Source organism: Camellia sinensis, chromosome 5 (genome assembly GCF_055761805.1).
Source record: "Camellia sinensis isolate YWXY chromosome 5, ASM5576180v1, whole genome shotgun sequence".
Lineage (NCBI taxonomy): Eukaryota > Viridiplantae > Streptophyta > Magnoliopsida > Ericales > Theaceae > Camellia > Camellia sinensis.
In genome coordinates, this window is record NC_138965.1 from 179,827,365 (window position 1) to 179,849,332 (window position 21,968).

At 35.4% G+C, this 21,968-nt stretch overlaps 1 protein-coding gene and 1 long non-coding RNA gene across 2 annotated transcripts in view; both read left to right on the forward strand.

The window, feature by feature from the left end:
• The window catches only part of LOC114307779 (receptor protein kinase TMK1-like), a 48,713-nt gene that overhangs the window by 16,209 nt on the left and 10,536 nt on the right, over positions 1 to 21,968 (forward strand). Inside the window, 1 exon segment of the mRNA XM_082870550.1 lies at positions 15,827 to 16,713. Coding sequence (XP_082726676.1) covers positions 15,827 to 16,713 — 887 coding nt within the window.
• On the forward strand, positions 17,238 to 19,565 carry LOC145791017 (uncharacterized). The gene is made up of 3 exons (XR_014330603.1): positions 17,238 to 17,454; positions 17,600 to 17,657; positions 19,429 to 19,565. It is a non-coding gene; the product is annotated as an uncharacterized LOC145791017 (long non-coding RNA).

Below are 21,968 nucleotides of genomic sequence, written 5' to 3' on the forward strand. Positions count from 1 at the left end.
TAGACGGAAAGGATAGAGTTGGTTCAAACAATGAGAAAAACTGCTTGAGTGCAAGAGGGGCCTTCACTGTGAGAAAGAATAGTGGGTTTGCATAGGGTGCCTTCTTGGATAATAGCTTCAATGCTAACATGCACGAAGGGCTTAAGTGTGAGACAGAAGAGAGGGGCTTTAGCGCGAAATAGAAGAAATGGTTTACAGAGTGTCTTCTTGAGTCACGACATCAATACTTGTGAGAGACGAGTAGACTCAAGTGCGAGAGAGAAATGAGGGTTTGTAGAAAGTGTCTTCTTGGGTCACAACTTCAAGGTCCGTGTACATAAAAATGAGTGATAAGCGTCAAAGTGTATCTCTTGGGGTCACAGTTTCAATACTTCGAAACACAAAACCATAGCATTTTAATAAAGAGAAATGATTAGTGATAAAATATTTTTGTATTCTTAAATACCATAACAAAGAATTTATTATTGGTGATGAAATATTTTTGTCTTCCACAACTTAACCTTATGAGACAAAAAATATATTCGTCACGCAATCAATTAGAATTTATTAGTGACGAAATATTTTCGTCTCCCACGACTTATTCTTCCGAAGCAAAAATATATTCGTCGCCTATTTAATAGAAAGATGAAATGACATTGTCTGCATGATGGAGTGTTTATTGGTGACAAAATATTTTCGTCTTCCATAACTTATCATTCCCAAACAAAAATATATTTGTAGCCTAATAAATGGAAATATGCAATGTCATCGTTTAATAGGTATGGAATTTATTGGCGACGAATTACGTTCGTCACAAAAAAAAAATATTTTGTCACAAAAATGTTTGTCTCCAATGAGCTAAAATAATTTGCGTCAATGCAAATAAAATTGGCGCCTCATTTTTGCAGACGAAATTTTGTTTTCGTCTCCTATACTTTTGAGAAAAATTAAAACAAACGACAAAATTAATATTTCGTCATCTTTGGGTCAAATTTTAAGACAAAAAAAAAATTTCGTCACCAAATTTTGTCACAATAGCCTAGATATGTTTGAAAAGAAGGGAAATCATAAAAAGGCCTATAGTAAGCTTCTTGGGAAATAGGACCTATTAGTCCAACAAAAAACCTTCGGGACTAAATGGGTTAACATTCCTAAATTTGAGATTTATTGGAGCTTTCTCCATAATTATTTTTAGATAGTTAAAATTTAATAATATTTGAAATTTTATATTTATAATCATCATAGAAAGATTCACATTGTTATGTAATGACGTTGATTTAATTTTTTCAAAAATATAAATTTTAACAATATATAAATAGTAAAAAATTTAATTACATTGTAGAAGATAAATTAAATTAAATACTCTAATGAAATTTCTTTTACAATTAAGCTGCAAATTGAATTGAGATTATATTATTAAATTTAGACATATATTAATTTTTTTTTTTGGATCCTTTTGAAAGCAAGACTAGAATTATAAAGGGTAAATTAAAAACACACCTCTTGAGATTTACTTAAATTACAAATTACTTAATGTGATTTTAAAAATTATATTACGCCTCTAAGGTTTCTAATTTCATAACAAATAGGTCTTTTTATTAATAAATCATTAAGTTAATTAACAATTTTTAATAATGTTAAAATTTATTTTAATTAATAATTCAAATTTTATTATTGTATAGGTGAACACTTATAAATTTCATTTTTTCAATTAATTTTGTTAAATAAAAAATTCTGACAGGGAGGTATTTGTAATTTTCCAAACTACAGGGAACAATTCGTATTTTAAGCAAACCTCAGATGGTGTATTTGTAATTTTATAGCGATCCCGGTTTTGCCCTTGTTGTACAGTGATTCGGACATGTATCCGTGGATGATAGTAATTGATTATTGTCTTGTTTACATCTATTACTACTTTGTATATTGAGTTATAGGATGTGTTGGGCAGGTTTGTTACAGGTTGGTTGTGTTTGGGAGCCTAGTGCTGCTGCCCAGATTTTTGGATCTTCGCTCGAGCGAGGAGTTGGTCGCTCGAGCGAGAGTTGAGTTCGTGTCTGGTGGGTCGAGCCAGAGTGGCTTCGCTCGAGCAAGCGATTGCGCCTGGTTCTGGACTTGAGAGTTGCATTTCTTGGCTCGAGTGAGCTTTCTTCGCTCGAGCGGTCTGGTTTGTTCTTCGCTCGAGCGAGAAGTCTGTCGTTCGAGCGTGCTTCTGGTTGCAGACCTGAGGGTTTGAGTTGTTGGCTCGAGCGAGCATTCTTTCGCTCGAGCGCACTTCTGAGTTTTCGGCTCGAGCGAGAACTTCTTGGCTCGAGCGAGAGTTTTCTGTGTCTGGTCGCTCGAGCGACCAAGTCTTCGCTCGAGCGAGCGTGTTTTATATCAGCGGACAGTAGCGTTTTTGAACATCAGTTTTTCACTCTCTTTTTCTTTCAAACCCTAGATCCGAGACTCTCTCTCTCTAAACTTACATTCTCTCTAAGATTTGATCTCCCTAGAGTGTGAATCTAGCCTAGGGCCTTTGTTAAAAAGATAGAGGCCGTTGAGAGCTTTGACTTAATCTGAAAAAGTTTGGATTTGGAGCACGTTGATCTTCGAGTCTTCATCTCTTTTTTGGCTCAAACTTCGAGGTAGGGATATCCTACTCCTCTCTATGGATTTTGTCTTTAAATTTTGGTATTTTGAGATGTTGGGGTTGGTTTGGTAATTTGGTGAAAGTTTGGGGCTTTTGTGTTATTTTACAAAAGTGGGGTTTTATTCATAATAAACCTAGATGCATGTTTGGCATAGAGAAATGGAATAAATGTTGAATCATTGATGAAAATGGGACCTAAGGGTTGAAATGTTAATTATGGAAAATGACCTAATTACATTGTTTGATTAATTGGGATAATTAATTGCGAGAAATGAGGAAATGAAATGGAATTGTTGAGATTGGGAGTGCATGGGGTTAAAGGGTGTAGTTGAATTGTTTATCACTCACCGAATTGAAATGTTGATTGAATATCCATTTGTGCATTTATTTTCTGTTTAGAAATAACTGCTTTGGGCTATCGGTGGAGGATAGTCGTGATTGTTGTAGACAATGCATGATGATTAGGCAAACGGAAACTAATCAATGGAATGTGTCATGGAATTTGACGGTTGATAGAATACATTAACTGTATGTATTGAGTGATTGTATATAGAACCAATGTGTTTGTATACGTTATGTGTAGAGGAGGAGATGGGGGATGTACTCCGCGGTTTAGGGGAAGATGGAGGATGTACCTCTAAACCAGATAGTGTTGGGAGAAGATAGGGGATGAACTCCGTAGATACAGCTCATATGCTTGTCTAGAGAAGTGAAGATAGAGCTTATATGCTTATCTTTGTGAAGTGTGGATATAGCTTATATGCTTATCTGTGAATCTGGGATATTGTTGTTATACATATCTGTTGAGAATGTGGATATAGCTTATATGCTTATCTGTGAATGTGGGATATAGTTTTTATACTTATCTGTTGAAAAAGGGAAAAGCAAAAGTAACTTGGACTCTTAAGTCGTATGACATAAAAATGTGATTTATGTGGATGTATTAGTGTTGGCCATCTATCAATTGCTAATCTTTTAGTCATTGTTCATGGTTGGTTTAGTGTATTTCTACAGGGCTGTGGCTCACCCTATATGGGAATATCATTTTCAGGTACAGGTAGCATGCCACCTCCAAGGACATAGCTTGGGAGGCTAGAGGCGGACATACTTTTGTCGTTTTACTTTTGATGTATTACATGTAATTTCAAGCCAAGGGCTTAATGTGTAAATGAGTTAGTACTCTTTTGTTGTAACCAAGTGTTAACTTGGAAAGCTGTAAGCCCGTAGGGCATTTTGCTTTTGTTGTTAACATGTAATACTTTTGTAATGAAACTCTGATGAATAGAAGAATGTGGTTATTTCAAATGTCAATGAATGTCTTATTTGATGGGTTTAATGATATTATTTTGAGGGCGTTACAAATTTACTCAATTATAAATTAGGAATAAAATTAAATACGAATTCTAATTATAAAATTTATGAATAAAACCTTTTTTCAAACCAACCTCAAAAAATAATTAAAAAAAAAAATGAGACCCAGGCATTGTGACAACTTTGCAACCATACATGAAAAATGCTATAAAACTTAAATAATTTATCAAAATTTTCACATGAGTTTAAGACTCATACAAATCACATATATATAAATTTAATATTCATCTAAAAAATTTAATAAAAAATTTAATAAATTATTTGAAATCTTTCACATAACTCACCATACATATAGTCCTCCCTCTCTCAAATATCATTGTCTCTGTCAGTCTCATTTCTCTTGTACTTGTTTAGTATTTCAACTCGATTCTCCGCCGCTTCGTCTGCAAAATACTCAAAAACACTTTTCTGTCTCTCCCTCCCTCTAAAAATCACATTTTAAAAAAATTACCATTAATCTCAAATAATTTATTTAATATTTTATTAAATATATCATATGTATATGACTCGTACAAATTCATATGTGCGTAGATTTTACATTCATATCAAAGATTTAGTAAGATGGCTGATAGATTATTTAGATCCCATATAAAAGATTTAGGCTTGGTTTGACATGTTTATAAAAAGTCAAAAAGTCAGTATCCTATTTAAGTCACATCATCTTATTTAAGTCACATCACCTCTCTAACATATCATTTCAAACTCAACTCATATTTCATAAAAAGTCAAAAAGTGCACTTATTTAGATCATCCCAAACGACCCCTTAGTAAAACATTTGATAAATTATTTAAATTAATAGTGTTACATGCACTAATTAATATATACATTAATATATCAATTAATATTATGTCATTATTACAGACTCTACCTATTATACAAATTATAAATATTTATAAATACATATAACATTCTTCTATTTATATCTCCAACATTACTCTTTATAATCACCCTCCTCAAAATGCCAGATCAACTCCCCCACCACCACCACTTTCTCTCATGGTTTCTAGGGTTTTATTCCTCTCTCTCGTCTCCTCTGTTGGTTATCCAACGGTGTTTGCGGATAGTTGGAAAGGGAATGATCCTTGTGTCCAGTGGATAGGTCTCACTTGTTCTAATGGAGACATTACTGTTGTCAATTTTTAGAAAATGGGTCTTAGTGGGAATCCTGATATTGGGAATTATAGTGTTAGTCCATTGCCAGGTACGCCCTCAGTTAGTGGAACAAAGACTTCGGGAAGTAGTGGCAATAAGTTGACTGGTGTGGTTGTGGGTTTGGTAATTAGTTGTATTTGTGCGGTATTGGCTGTTGAGGTTAGTGTGTTCGGCATTTGTAGGGCTAAACAAAAGCATTCTTGGAGGGTGCAGAGTCCAAATGCCATGGTGGTTCGTCCTCATCATTCAGGTTCAAACCATGATGATGTTAAGATTACCATTGCTGATTTGGGTTTGACTGGTGGGACAACGGGTGAAACATACAGTCATGACAGTCGTGGACCTAGTGATATTCGTGTTATTGAAGCCAGAAATATGGTAATCTCCATTCAAGTTTTGAAGACTGTGACCAACAATTTTAGCGAAGAGAACATATTGGGAAGAGGAGGATTTGGAAAAGTTTACAAAGGAGAGTTCAATGATGGGACTAAGATTGTGGTTAAGAGGATGGAGTCTGGAGTGGTGAGTGACAAGGGTTTGGATGAGTTCAATTCTGAGATTGCAGTGCTTTTCAAGGTTCGACATAGGCATTTGGTTTCTCTCTTGGGTTACTGCTTGGATGGAAATGAGAGGCTACTTGTTTATGAATACATGCCTCAAGGGACTCTTAGTAGGCACCTGTTTATGAATACATGCCTCAAAAGAGGAGAGGAGAGAGAGGAATATGAGGGATAAAACCCTGGAATCAAGATGGGGTGTTGTGTCCATATTCTCGAGAAAATCGGGGAGAAAGAGGAAGAAAACCATGAGACAATGAAAGCCCATTTTCTTTATTCACATAATCTATGAGCTCTACCCATTGTATAAACTCTGAAAACGATAAAGCATGATGCCCGGATTGCATAGGGCAATTTCCCAGACCTGTGAAATGGTGTTACATCTCAAGAGGCAAAGCGCTACCTTTTTCAACTTCTCACTACAGACGCCATAAACATCAGAACTAAGAATTATCAAGCCCAACCTTACCATAAAGCTAGCCAAGTCCAAGCTTCAGGCCTTAAAATTTGAGAAAGGCCAATTTTATAATATAATGTAATAAGCCCATGTGATTTATTATTTACTCTTTGAATAAAAAGGCCTAAAACAAACAAAAGGACCCAATGACCGATGCAACAGTCACAAAACTATGACTTGTCCCCTCCAGGATACAACAGCCCGACCACTTTTCGTATGGTTCAGGCCAACTCTGCACAAGATGGTGAACCCAAAGCTACACCAATAAAACACCCTTCTTTGCTAGTAATCTCTCTTTTATAGAAAAAATAGTTTTTATATGTTGATAGAAAAGAGTAAACTATTTATAGGCCATTAGGACCTTACAGTTACACCAAAAATAATGACCATTAAACAAGAAAATGGTTACACCAAAATAATGACCATTAACCAAGTTCATGAATTCTATTTAACCTCCATTTATGACCAAGAGGTTACCAAAGTAATGAAACCCCATAAATAAATATAAGATATTAAAATGGTCCAACAATCCCCCACTCATTTTAATATCAAAAAAGATAAAAGAGATTACCAAACAAAGATAGATTAGTATGCATCATGAAGGTGTGCTCTGCATTGAACCTTCATTAGTGAAACAGCAACCTCTACTCCAAAGTCAGTACTAGTCTCAGACTTGAACTATGACTGCTTAGGGGAAATAAAGAATTACTGTTCACACATAATAATCCAGGTTGTAACGCCCTCAAAATAATAACATTAAACCCATCAAATAAGACATTCATTGACAAATGAAATAACCACATTCTTCTATTCATCAGAGTTTCATTACAAAAGTATTACATGTTAACAACAAAAGCAAGAATGCCCTATGGACTTACAGCTTTCCAAGTTAACACTTGGTTACAACAAAAGAGTGCTACACATTAAGCCCTCGGTTTGAATATACATGTAATACATCAAAAAGGAACTAAAACCATAACAATCTGCTCGCCTCTAGCCTCCCAAGCTATGACCTTGGAGGTGGCATGCTACCTGTACCTGAAAATGATATTCCCATATAGGGTGAGCCACAGCCCAGTAGAAATACACTAAACCAACCATGAACAATGACTAAAAGGTTAGCAATTGATAGATGGCCAACACTGATACATCCACATAAATCACATTTTTATGTCATCCGACTTATGAGTCCAAGTTACTTTTCATTTTCCCGTTTTCAACAGATATGCATATTAGCTCTATCATCATCTCAACAGATATGTATAACAACAATATCCCACATTCACAGATAAGCATATAAGCTATATCCATATTCTCAACAGATATGTATAACAACAATATCCCACATTCACAGATAAGTATAAGCTGTATCCACACTTCACAAAGATAAGCATATGAGCTCTATCTTCACTTCTCTAGACAAACATATGAGCTGTATCTACGGAGTTCATCCCCTATCTTCTCCCAATACTATCCGGTTTAGAGGTACATCCCCCATCTTCCCCTAAACCGCGGAGTACATCCCCCATCTCCTCCTCTACACATAACGTATACAAACACATTGGTTCTATATACAATCACTCAATACATACAGTTAATGTATTCTATCAACCATCAAATTCCATGACACATTCCATTGATTAGTTTCCGTTTGCCTAATCATCATGCATTGTCTACAACAATCACGACTATCCTCCACCGATAGCCCAAAGCAATTATTTCTAAATAGAAAATAAATGCACAAATGGATATTCAATCAACATTTCAATTCGGTGTGTGATAAACAATTCAACTACACCCTTTAACCCTATGCACTCTTAATCTCAACAATTCCATTTCACTTCCTCATTTCTCACAATTAATTATCCCAATTAATCAGATAATGTAATTAGGTCATTTTCCATAATTACCATTTCAACCCTTAGGTCCCATTTTCGTCAATGATTCAACATTTATTCCATTTCTCTATACCAAACATGCATCTAGGTTTATTATAAATAAAACCCCAACTTTTGTAGAATAGCACAAAAGCCCCAAACTTTCACCAAATTACCAAACCAACCCCAACATCTCAAAATACCAAAATTTAAAGACAAAATCCATAGAGAGGAGTAGGATATCCCTACCTCAAATTCGGAGCCCCAAGGGAGAAGATGACAAAACCCAACGTGTTCCAAATCCCGAAATTTTCAGATTAAAATGTAGCCCTCGACGATCAACAACTTTTTTGTAAAGGCCAAAGATGAGCAAATCACTCCTACTAGATCAAAACCTAGAGAGAAGGTAGAGTTCTAGAGTGAGAGGCTCAACAATGGTGTTTTTGGAAAAGTAGGAGAGAGAAGAGAAAGTGAAAAAGTGATTTGAAAAGTCAAAACACGGAACTTAAACCCAGTCGACCCGCTCGAGCGTCAAACACCCCGCTCGAGCGTCACTCACAGACTCCCGCTCGAGCGTCAACAATCCCGCTCGAGCGGCGGATACACACTCCCAGAACTTTTATAGAACCAGGTCTCCGCTCGAGCTTCCATATCCCCGCTCGAGCGGCACTCACACAACCTCGCTCGAGCGGCCAACTCCACGCTCGAGCGTCCAACACTGCACAGGAAATACTGGATGGGTGCAATTCCCGCTCGAGCGTCAAAACCCCCGCTCGAGCGGACAGGTCAAAATCTGGGCAACTAGTTTTGGTTTATAAGCTCAACCAACCTGTAACAAACCTGCCCAACACATCCTATAACTCAAATACGAAGTAAAAAGGATGTAAACAAGATAATAATCAACTACCAACATCCACGGACACATGTCCGGATCACTGTACAACAAGGGTAAATCCGGGATCGCTATACAGGTGTTGACATGAGCTTTAATAGCTAGCACATTACGGCCTTGTGTTAATCCCAGTTTTTTCATGAGCATATTTGAGAATAAGCCTTGTTCTCATAGAAAGCGGCCCCACTTTCATGCTCACATAGGTGAAATCTGTCAAGGATGTTCTTGTAATTTACACACCCCACTCAACAAGAGCTACAGAATTTCATTAAGAGTATAAAAACTCAACCCTCCAACATTACAGGACAAATGCACTTACATCATAGGGATGGACAAAATATTAAAGAGCGCATTTTTTACAACCACCATATGATTCGTTCTTTCCATTGAACCTAGTTACAGGATCTCTGGTCCCTAGGTTGGGTATCCTCATACATGGTTTATGATTTTATAGGCTTCAAACCCATCCCCCTCGATGTATTCCAGACCCTATCTCTCACCAAGGCCTTGGTTAACGGATCCGCAAGATTATCACAAGATCTTACATAATTCACAGTTATGATGCCATTACTCAAATAAGATCTCACATTACTGTGTTTCCTTCGAATAGGTTTGGATTTACCATTATAAAAATGATTGTTCACTCTACCAATAGCAGCAGTGCTATCACAATGAATTAACACATGAGGAATTGGTTTTTCCCAAAAAGGAATTTCATGTAACAAATCTCTCAACCAATTCGCTTCCTCACATGCTGAAGCTAACGCTATAAGCTCAGCTTCCATTGTAGAATTAGCAATTATAGTATGTTTTTTAGACTTCCAACATATAGCACCACCACCCAAGGTAAAAATAAAACCCGAGGTAGAGAGAGAATCACCTGACAAAGTGTTCCAATCGGCATCACTATATCCCTCAAGTACCGCAAGATACTTGTTATAAAGCAAACCATAATTTTTGGTTCCAGATAAATATCTCATAGTTCTTCCCATGTTTGGGTGAGAACAAAGAAGGGAGGAGATAAAGATTGAATAATAGAGTGATCTTAAAGATAGAATGGAGATGAGACGTGGGTGAGTAGGAAGTTTAGTGTTTGGCGCGGGAAGTAAATTGATATATATTTAAAGGGGCTCATCTAATCCGTCTATCTAAATACACAATTGAATCATGACCGTTAAAATGTCCTAGTAGGACAATTGTCTCTAGGATAAATTCAAAAACCTTTCTCCCTTATTATATAGTTGCAGAATTTCAGCGTTAGGGACAATCGGATCACGGGTTTAGTACCCGTGTCTCTTAAAGCAGAACGGATGATTCCCAATATGTAGGATTATTCTATATAATAAAGCAGAACGAATTTTGAAAATATGTTAGACACAATTGTCCTACTAGGATATTTCAAGGGTCATGATTCATTTGTATATTCACATGGATGGCTCAGATAACCCCCTTAATTTTATATCAATCCTAAATATATATCTTCCCGCCCAAACATTAAGCCTCCTTCTTACCCACGTCTCCCCCACCCTTCTCTGCTCTCCAGCCAAATCACGTCTCTCCTCCATTCCTCTATTTACCCACGTCTCCCCCCCATCCCTCTTTATCTCTCTCTCTCGCTCCCTGTTCTTCTTCTTCCCGAAACTGCTTTACTTCACTTTACTTTGAATTGATCTCCTTCAACCACAGATTCGGTTCCGTCTACCTCTGCTTCAACCACTCAGGTATGGCAATCTCTATCACAACTGTTCTTCTCACCCTTTAGAATCAGAAATTCCAATTTAAAACTCAACAATTTCTAAACATATTTTTCTGAACAACGACTTGCGATCTTCAATCCCAAATCTTCATTCACTTCTCTCTAAAATCTTCTCCCTTTCGATTAATTTGAAAAAAAAATTAACAACCTCGATCCTCAATTACTCAACAATTTCTAAATATATTTTTCTGAACAACGACTTGCGATCTTCAATTCCAAATCTTCATTCACTTCTCTGAAATCTTCTCCCTTTCGATTAATTAACATTAAGCCTCCTCCTTACCCACGTCTCCCCCACCCTTCTCTGCTCTCCAGCCAAATCACGTCTCTGCTCTCCACCCAAATCACGTCTCTCCTCCATCCCTCTATTTACCCACGTCTCCCCTCCATCCCTCTTTATCTCTCTCTCTCGCTTCCTGTTCTTCTTCTTCCCGAAACTGCTTTACTTCACTTTACTTTGAATTGATCTCCTTCAACCACAGATTCGGTTCTGCCTACCTCTGCTTCAACCACTCAGGTATGGCAATCTCTATCACAACTGTTCTTCTCACCCTTTAGAATTAGAAATTCCAATTTAAAACTCAACAATTTCTAAACATATTTTTCTGAACAACGACTTGTGATCTTCAATTCCAAATCTTCATTCACTTCTCTCTGAAATCTTCTCCCTTTTGATTAATTTGAAAAAAAAAATTAACAACCTCGATCCTCAATTACTCAACAATTTCTAAACATATTTTTCTGAGCAACGACTTGCGATCTTCAATTCCAAATCTTCATTCACTTCTCTCTGAAATCTTCTCCTTTTCGATTAATTTGAAAAAAAAATTAACAACCTCGATCCTCAATTCCACTTCATGATCTGCATATCATGATTGTCCCGATACTCTTTATTACGTAATGTTCAAAATCTGTACTGCGTTATGCTATGTTTGGTCACTGAGAAATCCTGGCAAATCAAAAGAATTCCTGTAATCTCGGGATTTCCACTAAACTTTTTTATTTTATGTAATTTTATTTATTTGTCTTTACTGCGTAATTTTGTGTTGGGGTTACTGTGGAATTGATTTTGTTGAATTCTCTTTTTCCTGGATTATAACTGTTGTTAATCTTCTGAATTGAAAGGTAAATTGTTTTTATTTATCTTTTGTTCTTGATCATTAATGGGTTTTGAGTTGAAAGAATATAAGAAGGGCAAATTTTCGGTGATTTGGGTATTGTGCAGGGAGGTAATGCTTGAGAAACAGCTCACTCAACATCGGGTTGTTTTGGGAACAAGCAATTTCACAAGGTGATTCCTTCAATTGTTCTTGAGATCATAAATAAATGTGGTCTCTATCACTTATCTGTTCTTGCTTTCAGATTTTTTGATTATTATTTTCTGCTTCTCTTTCTCTTATTCTAATCTTTTTTTTCAGTCCAGGGCTTCACACCCATTAAGTGTTTGTTTGAATGGTAAAGTTGAGTAAAAGTTTCACTAATGTGGTAGATTGAGAGCTGCAAAATAGCCTTTGAAATTTTGAGTAAACATTTGGGTCTCCCTTGATTTGGGTAAAAATTTGAGTAAAACTCAAATTGGTATGAGTTTGGGTCAATGAGTGGAGGGTGTTTTGAGTGAGTTTTATGAAAATTTGAATTTGACATAGGTCTCTAATGGACAGACTCACATTTAAGTGTAAATTTGAGTAAAAGTTTCACTAATTGGTAAATTGAGAGCCACAAAATAGCCTTGGAAATTTTGAGTAAACATTTGGCTGTCCCTTCCCTTGATTTGGGTAAAAATTTGAGTAAAACTCAATTTGGTATAAGTTTGGGTCAAGGATTGGAGGGTGTTTTGAGTGATTTTTATGAAAATTTAAAATTTGAAATTGATATAGGTTTGATTAAAGGTTTGGAGATGATCTAACTTATGATTTATTTTTGTTTGAAATATTTGATAATGAAGCTACTAGAATGCTGAACCCAGAAGAACTGGCAAATTAAATAATTTGTAATTAGTTACATATACTAGCCCTTGGAATATGGGTTTATTAAGTACCTCAGGGTTAAATTAGAGATTCAATTTTTTTTCCTTTTTTGCCCGAGACAAAAGAACTGAAAATTGGAAATTTTGCTTTTGACAGTTTATAGAGTAGGATTAACTATACTTTACCCCGTGTTTAGGCCAAAAAACGTATAAAGTTTGGAGTAAGAAAATGTGCATTTAATCATTGAAGTTTGGACCAAAGTTAGAAATCTAATGCTGTTAACATTTTAATGCGAAATTTTCTAAAATACCCTTTCATTTTTTATTTCAATTCCTCCTTTGTGATGTAGCATTTTATTTATATGATGCAGAAGGTCAACAAGATACTGCTAAAGATCAAGTCGGGAATACAACTATCCCCAATGGAAGGTAAGAAGGTGAAATTAATGCATCATGACGTCATTTCATGCTGAACCACTTGAAGCATTTTCTTTCATTTTTGGTGTTTTTAATGTGTCCTTTTTCAATTAAGGTGATCACTTCTTCCTTTAGACGTCATTTCATGTGTCATTTTTGGGGTTAGTGTGTTCTGCATTTGTAGGGCTAAACAAAAGCATTCTTGTATGGTGTAGAGTCCAAATGCCATGGTGGTTTGTCCTCATCAGTCAGGTTCAGACCATGATGCTATTAAGATTACCATTGCTGATTTGGGTTTGACTGGTGGGACAACGGGTGAAACATACAGTCATGACAGTCGTGGACCTAGTGATATTCATGTTATTGAAGCTAGAAATATGGTAATCTCCATTCAAGTTTTGAAGACTGTGACCAACAATTTTAGCGAAGGGAACATATTGGGAAGAGGAGGATTTGGAAAAGTTTACAAAGGAGAGTTGCATGATGGGACTAAGATTGCGGTTAAGAGGATGGAGTCTGGAGTGGTGAGTGACAAGGGTTTGGATGAGTTCAAGTCTGAGATTGCAGTGCTTACTAAGGTTCGACATAGGCATTTGGTTTCTCTCTTGGGTTACTGCTTGGAGGGAAATGAGAGGCTACTGGTTTATGAATACATGCCTCAAGGGACTCTTAGTAGGCACCTGTTTCACTGCAACGAGGAAGGGTTGAAACCCCTTGATGTTTGATAAATAATCCTGACGTTGCTAATGTTCGATATTTGATGAATAATGTTTGATGTTTGAAAAGAAGGGAAATCATAAAAAGACCTATAGTAAGCTTCTAGGGAAATAGGACCAATTAGTCCAACAAAAAACCTTCGGGACTAAATGGGTTAACATTCCTAAATTTGAGATTTATTTGAGCTTTCTCCATAATTATTTTTAGATAGTTAAAATTTAATAATATTTGAAATTTTATATTTATAATCATCATAGAAAGATTCACATTGTTATGTAATGACGTTGATTTAATTTTTTCAAAAATATAAATTTTAACAATATATAAATAGTAAAAAATTTAATTACATTGTAGAAGATAAATTAAATTAAATACTCTAATGAAATTTCTTTTACAATTAAGCTGCAAATTGAATTGAGATTATATTATTAAATTTAGACATATATTAATTTTTTTTTTTTTGGATCCTTTTGAAAGCAAGACTAGAATTATAAAGGGTAAATTAAAAACACACCTCTTGAGATTTACTTAAATTACAAATTACTTAATGTGATTTTAAAAATTATATCATGCCTCTAAGATTTCTAATTTCATAACAAATAGGTCTTTTTATTAATAAATCATTAAGTTAATTAACAATTTTTAATAATGTTAAATTTTATTTTAATTAATAATTCAAATTTTATTATTGTATAGGTGAACACTTATAAATTTCATTTTTTCAATTAATTTTGTTAAATAAAAAATTCTGACAGGGAGGTATTTGTAATTTTCCAAACTACAGGGAACAATTCGTATTTTAAGCAAACCTCAGATGGTGTATTTGTAATTTACTCAATTATAAATTAGGAATAAAATTAAATATGAATTCTAATTATAAAATTTATGAATAAAACCTTTTTTCAAACCAACCTCAAAAAATAATTAAAAAAAAAAAATGAGACCCAGGCATTGTGACAACTTTGCAACCATACATGAAAAATGCTATAAAACTTAAATAATTTATCAAAATTTTCACATGAGTTTAAGACTCATACAAATCACATATATATAAATTTAATATTCATCTAAAAAATTTAATAAAAAATTTAATAAATTATTTGAAATCTTTCACATAACTCACCATACATATATTCCTCCCTCTCTCAAATATCATTGTCTCTGTCAGTCTCATTTCTCTTGTACTTGTTTAGTATTTCAACCCGATTCTCCGCCGCTTCGTCTGCAAAATACTCAAAAACACTTTTCTGTCTCTCCCTCCCTCTAAAAATCACATTTTAAAAAAATTACCATTAATCTCAAATAATTTATTTAATATTTTATTAAATATATCATATGTATATGACTCGTACAAATTCATATGTGCGTAGATTTTACATTCATATCAAAGATTTAGTAAGATGGCTGATAGATTATTTAGATCCCATATAAAAAATTTAGGCTTGGTTTGACATGTTTATAAAAAGTTAAAAAGTCACTATCCTATTTAAGTCACATCATCTTATTTAAGTCACATCACCTCTCTAACATATCATTTCAAACTCAACTCATATTTCATAAAAAGTCAAAAAGTGCACTTATTTAGATCATCTCAAACGACCTTAGTAAAACATTTGATAAATTATTTAAATTAATAGTGTTACATGCACTAATTAATATATACATTAATATATCAATTAATATTATGTCATTATTACGGACTCTACCTATTATACAAATTATAAATATTTATAAATACATATAACATTCTTCTATTTATATCTCCAACATTACTCTTTATAAACACCCTCCTCAAAATGCCAGATCAACTCCCCCACCACCACCACTTTCTCTCATGGTTTCTAGGGTTTTATTCCTCTCTCTCGTCTCCTCTGTTGGTTATCCAACGGTGTTTGCGGATAGTTGGAAAGGGAATGATCCTTGTGTCCAGTGGATAGGTCTCACTTGTTCTAATGGAGACATTACTGTTGTCAATTTTCAGAAAATGGGTCTTAGTGGGAATCCTGATATTGGGAATGATAGTGTTAGTCCATTGCCGGGTACGCCCTCAGTTAGTGGAACAAAGACTTCGGGAAGTAGTGGCAATAAGTTGACTGGTGTGGTTGTGGGTTTGGTAATTAGTTGTATTTGTGCGGTATTGGCTGTTGGGGTTAGTGTTTTCGGCATTTGTAGGGCTAAACAAAAGCACTCTTGGAGGGTGCAGAGTCCAAATGCCATGGTGGTTCGTCCTCATCATTCAGGTTCAGACCATGATGATGTTAAGATTACCATTGCTGATTTGGGTTTGACTGGTGGGACAACGGGTGAAACATACAGTCATGACAGTCGTGGACCTAGTGATATTCGTGTTATTGAAGCCAGAAATATGGTAATCTCCATTCAAGTTTTGAAGACTGTGACCAACAATTTTAGCGAAGAGAACATATTGGGAAGAGGAGGATTTGGAAAAGTTTACAAAGGAGAGTTCAATGATGGGACTAAGATTGCGGTTAAGAGGATGGAGTCTGGAGTGGTGAGTGACAAGGGTTTGGATGAGTTCAATTCTGAGATTGCAGTGCTTACTAAGGTTCGACATAGGCATTTGGTTTCTCTCTTGGGTTACTGCTTGGATGGAAATGAGAGGCTACTTGTTTATGAATACATGCCTCAAGGGACTCTTAGTAGGCACCTGTTTCACTGGAAGGAGGAAGGGTTGAAACCCCTTGAATGGTCGAAACGTCTGACCCTTGGCTTAGATGTGGCTAGAGGTGTTGAGTATCTACATGCTTTAGCCCATCAAATTTTCAGCCATAGGGATCTTAAACCAACGAACATTCTTCTAGGAGATGATATGCGTGCTAAGGTTGCAGATTTTGGACTTGTTCGTCTCGCACCAGATGGGAATGTTTCAGTTGAAACAAAACTAGCTGGAACTTTTGGGTATCTTTCACCAGAATATGCAGGTATTGTATATTAAGCTCATTTTGGTGTAGGATTAAGTTTTACAACTATTGCTCGTCTTCTATATGTCTTGACAAATAATTAGTTTGTGGTGCTTGAAATAGTGAAAATACACTTGTGTGGTTTAATTTATTTGAACTGTCATATCTGTAAACAACAGGGGAACATCAAACTATCAACAAACAAACCAATGAAACATGAAAGAAAGAAATTTCAGCTAGCAAAGGATGAGTGTGAACATAATGCAATACAACTTAATATTTTGTTTTCAATTTCGTGAATGCCTATCATATCCCATTGGCTGATCATGTGGGATTGGATTTACTTCACTTCACAATTAGGTTGTCTCTTTTTCAGTGTATCTAATTTTTTCAAGTTAAAAATTTGGAAACCAACTTCACAAACTTGGCGAGAATCACTACTAGAAATATGATTTTTTGCGTCTATTTTTTTGCGACAGATTATTAAACGGTCGCAAAAAATCAATTTTAGACATCAAAATTTTATTTTACCATCTCATTTTCCTGACCCAATCATTTTTTGACATCATAATCTTATTTTACCATCAAAATCTTATAAAACTTGACACTCTCTCTCTCCCTCTCAATCCGCCCCCTTTTTTCCCAAATCTGAGCTCTCTTTCTCTCCCTCTCCCTCTCCCTCTCAAAGTCTGCCTCTCTCGCTCGAATCTATCGATCGATTCAACTTTCTCAAGTCCACAACTGTTGAAGATTTCATAATCGGTAAGCCTAAACACATCTTCATCGATTCAACTTTGCCTGTAATGATCCGAGAAATCAAGTTGTGTGTACAGAAATCAAGTTGTGTGTAATGATCGATTCAACTTGCTTATCCACTAATCTCACTGCAATCATCTCGATCGATCAGGTTGTGTGTACAGAAAGTGAAGGAATCGGAGATAACCGAGCAGGACTCGCTTCTACTGGTACAGTTCAGCTTTTGATTTTCATTTACAGATGATCATAGCAACTTATATATAAATTTCACTATCTACTTATCTTCATTTTTTGGATCGAATTCCGGAATTATTATTTGAACTTATGGTTTTCTCATATTCAGAATTAGATCAGTGAAATTATCTTCAACATGCTCTTGTTATGTATTAAAACAAGCTACTGATTATAATGCTCTGTCACGGATAGGGAAAAAATGTGCATTATATATTGTATGAGTGATGTCTTCCTCTAGTTGATAAGCCTCAACATTTCTATTGGAAAACACATATAAGAAAATATAAATTTGAGGCAAATAGACATATTGAGGGAATATTTTAATGTCCTGTAACAATTAGCATAGTTCATTTTCCTAAACCTACAATTGCTCAGTTCTTTATTCACAAATACAATTCATTATATGTATATAATGAAAGGCTATTTTTTGTTTGTTTGTTTGTTTTTTTTCCCCCTTCCCTTTGATGATTTTAAAATGTTACATGGCTTGGAGGCACTTAGATTGTACTTTGACTGTGTATGAAATAGAGCTTCTTCTCATTATAAGTGACTTCAATTGGGATAAAATTTATGTGACAATAGTTTCATATATATGCATCTATCTTTTTTCTTCATGTTTTCTAATGGATGGTTGTTAAGATTACTAATAAAAGTTTATGCAAACAATTTGAACTTTGGCTTGATGAATTTGATTGGCTGTACTTTGGCACTTCTTCACTTCATCTACTCCTTAAGATGTAGGTCCTTTATGATTGCTGGTAGTTCTAAATTTTGATTTTCAGCTATCTTAATTGGTGTAACTTTATGTTTGTGGATCATATTCCTCCTTTCATTATTTTGTGAAATATGGTACAACTGGTTCTTATTTACATTGTTGCCCTTCCATCTTTGTTACTGTATTTTGTTCAGTTAAACCTGCTATATTTACCATGTGAACACTGCCTAAGCACAAGATCCAGAGTTTTAAGTTTAATTTTTTTAGTATTATTTGTTGTAAAAGCTAATATCTCAGCGGTAAAAGGAACTTATTCATTCGGAATGTGACCTCAAAGAAGGAAAAGGATATGCTTTTGGCAAATAGATATATATGGTTTAGTCCTATGTTACATGGCTAGGATATGAGTATTGATTGTAGGCATCGAACCTCTTAAATCCAATCTTAAGTTGAAAAACTCTTAGATGGTAGGTAGGAAGTACAGGTCCTAATCCTCTCTACCCCATTCCTCCTACACACATACACACACACATACACACACCCATCACCGGTCCCACAATATTCCTCCAATGGCTTGGTTTATTTCTCTACTGTGAGTTTAGTTTGGGGCTACAGGCTAATGTAATAGTCTGTCCTCAAATATTAAGCCTTGACAGGGCAGTCAATCAATGAGGAATATAAGCGAAAGCCGCAATAGACAAAGAGCTCAAAGAAGGGATGATTTGGATTCGTGGTGTCATACACTGTGACCCAATCAAAGTCCCTATCATTTGGATGAAAAGAGGAGATGGTGTGCATCCTGCTTATTGTCTGGAGTTTGGGTTGAGCTTTTCTCCCTTCTTGACAAGGGATTTAGGAAAAGTTAGATATGCATTTGTTTTGTTATTAGGAATGAAAAATCCAATTTTATATCTATGAACTTATATTACACTTGAAATGAATAATTAAGAATATACCTGCTAACCAAACATGAGATTGTGAATTTGGGTTGAGTTTGGTTTTCCATGGTCTTGATCAACGTCTTCTCTTAGGCAGTCTTTGAGAGGGGCTTTGATGACTCTAAAGATGGGAGGCCTAATTTCTATTTGGGCCTTGGCGGTTCAGAGTTGGGTTCTTTCCAAGCAGGTTGGCCTTTAGTTGGATAAAGTTAAAAAGCCCATTGATAAAGTGGACCATGTCAAAATAATGATATAAAAACAATTGGATTTTAATTCAAAAATCATTATGTGTTGTGTTGGGGCAGTCTTTCTACATATACCCAGCAGTGTTGTCTCAGTGGCATAATCAGTAGTGCTTGTGAAGCGAGTGCAAAGAAGAAAATTGAAATAATTTTTTCAGAAGAGAACCGAGTGCTAAAAGTTAGACATAAAACTATGTTATGCAAATTTTTTTGTATATTACTTTTTATATCATACTATTTGTTGCAATGACACAAATTCTTTGGATTATGGACTTTGAGCTTCTGAATATTCTTTGAAACTTTAGAACATGGACTGCTGGCATGGAAAAACTTGAGTGTATTAGTCTAGGCTGATATTTATAACTATTGTCTGAATACTCTTTTGCAATTCATATTAAGGTAAAGCAGTCGAAATAGAGAATCTCCTTAAAGTAGAAAACATTACATTCTCTTGCAGGCCAATCATGCATATCACATTTCCTATTGGTGCAATGTCAATGTTATTGTGATACTTTTTGAACTATAATATGCAATTGTTATTGTGATACTTTGCAAACTCATTCTTTTTATGGATGTGTACAAAAACAGTTAAAGAAATAGAAAGATGGACAAGAATTGGATTGATTTGCCAAATCGGATGTCAATTGAATACGTGAATGGGATTGATAATTTCTTGAGATTTGCATACAACAATAGAGATGAAAGTTTATCGATTAGTTGTCCATGTCGATTTTGTAGTAATCGATACAATTTTTCACGAGAGGTTGTAAGGGAGCATCTTATTTCCAATGGGTTCGTAAAAAAGTACAAAAATTGGATTCATCATGGGGAATCCTATGTCCAATTACATGGTAACCAAGAAAACCAAACATTAATGGCGGATTCAGTGACTAGAGATGATGTGGTTGGGATGGTACAAGAGGCCCTGGGAATTCCACATATGGGTGTTGAGAATGATGAACCAACTGCAAGTGATCCAGACCAAGCAGGGGCAAGTGATCCAAGCCATGTAGAGGAAGATGATCCGGTTCAGATAGGGGCAAATGACGAAACTTTGAAATATTTTAAACTTTTGGAAGATACACAAACTGATCTGTACCCGGGGTGTCACAAATTTACTTCATTATCATTCATTGTTCGAATTTTGCATATGAAGGTGCTCAATCAATGGACTGACAAGTCCGTTGACATGTTACTTGAACTTTTGAATGAGGCTTTTCCTACGGGCACAAAACTTCCAAGCTCATATTATCAAGCTCAGAAGGTTACTACAGATTTGGGTTTCACATATGAGACTTTTGATGCTTGCCCCAATAGTTGTATGTTGTTCAGAAAAGAGGATACAAAGCTTGATAAATGTGTTATATGCAGTAGTTCTAGATGGAAACAAAATGGTGGTGTTGGAAATGATGAAAGGGAATCTGGTAAACGGGTAGCAGCAAAACAGATGAGGTATTTCCCTTTGAAGCCAAGGTTGTAGAGATTGTTTATGTCATCGAAAACGGCAAAGCTCATGAGATGGCATGCGGAAGAACGAGTTGATGATGGTGTGTTAAGGCATCCTGCTGACTCCCTCGCATGGAAGGACTTTGATCGGCGAAACACTTGTTTTGCTAGTAATAGTCGTAATGTACGTCTTGGGTTAGCTACAGATGGATTCAACCCATTTAGATCAATGAACATAGTTCATAGCACTTGGCCAATTGTGTTGATTCCGTATAATTTACCACCATGGATGTGCATGAAACAACCAAATCTGATTTTGTCTGTGCTGATTGATGGGCCAAAAGGACCTGGCGATAAGATCGATGTGTATGTGCAACCATTGATTGAAGAGTTGAAGGAATTATGGGATGAAGGTGAACAAACATTTGATGCATCAACCAATGAAATGTTTCAATTGCATGCAGCTTTGTTATGGACAATCAGTGACTTTCCTGCCTATGCCAACTTATCAGGATGGAGTACGAAAGGTGAATATGCTTGTCCTTGCTGCAATGTGAAAACTCAATCATATTGGTTGAAGCATGGTAGGAAGTATTCATACATGAGTCATCGTCGTTTCTTACCAGTTAATCATAAATTTCGAAAGGATAAAGTATCGTTTGATGGTAGTCGAGAATGGAGACTAAAACCTCAAATTTTATCTGGATCTGAGACGTTGCATCAGTTGGAATCAGAAGGTGTCCTTAGTCAGTACAAGAGGAATGACCTGAAGGAAATGTTCAGGAGACAAGAAGAGAGGGAAAATAACGGAAGAAAAGGCCATAATTGGAAGAAAAAAAGTATATTCTATGAATTGTCGTATTGGGAGCACAACTTAATAAGACACAATCTCGATGTGATGCACATAGAGAAAAATGTCTGCGATAATATATTGTGGACAATACT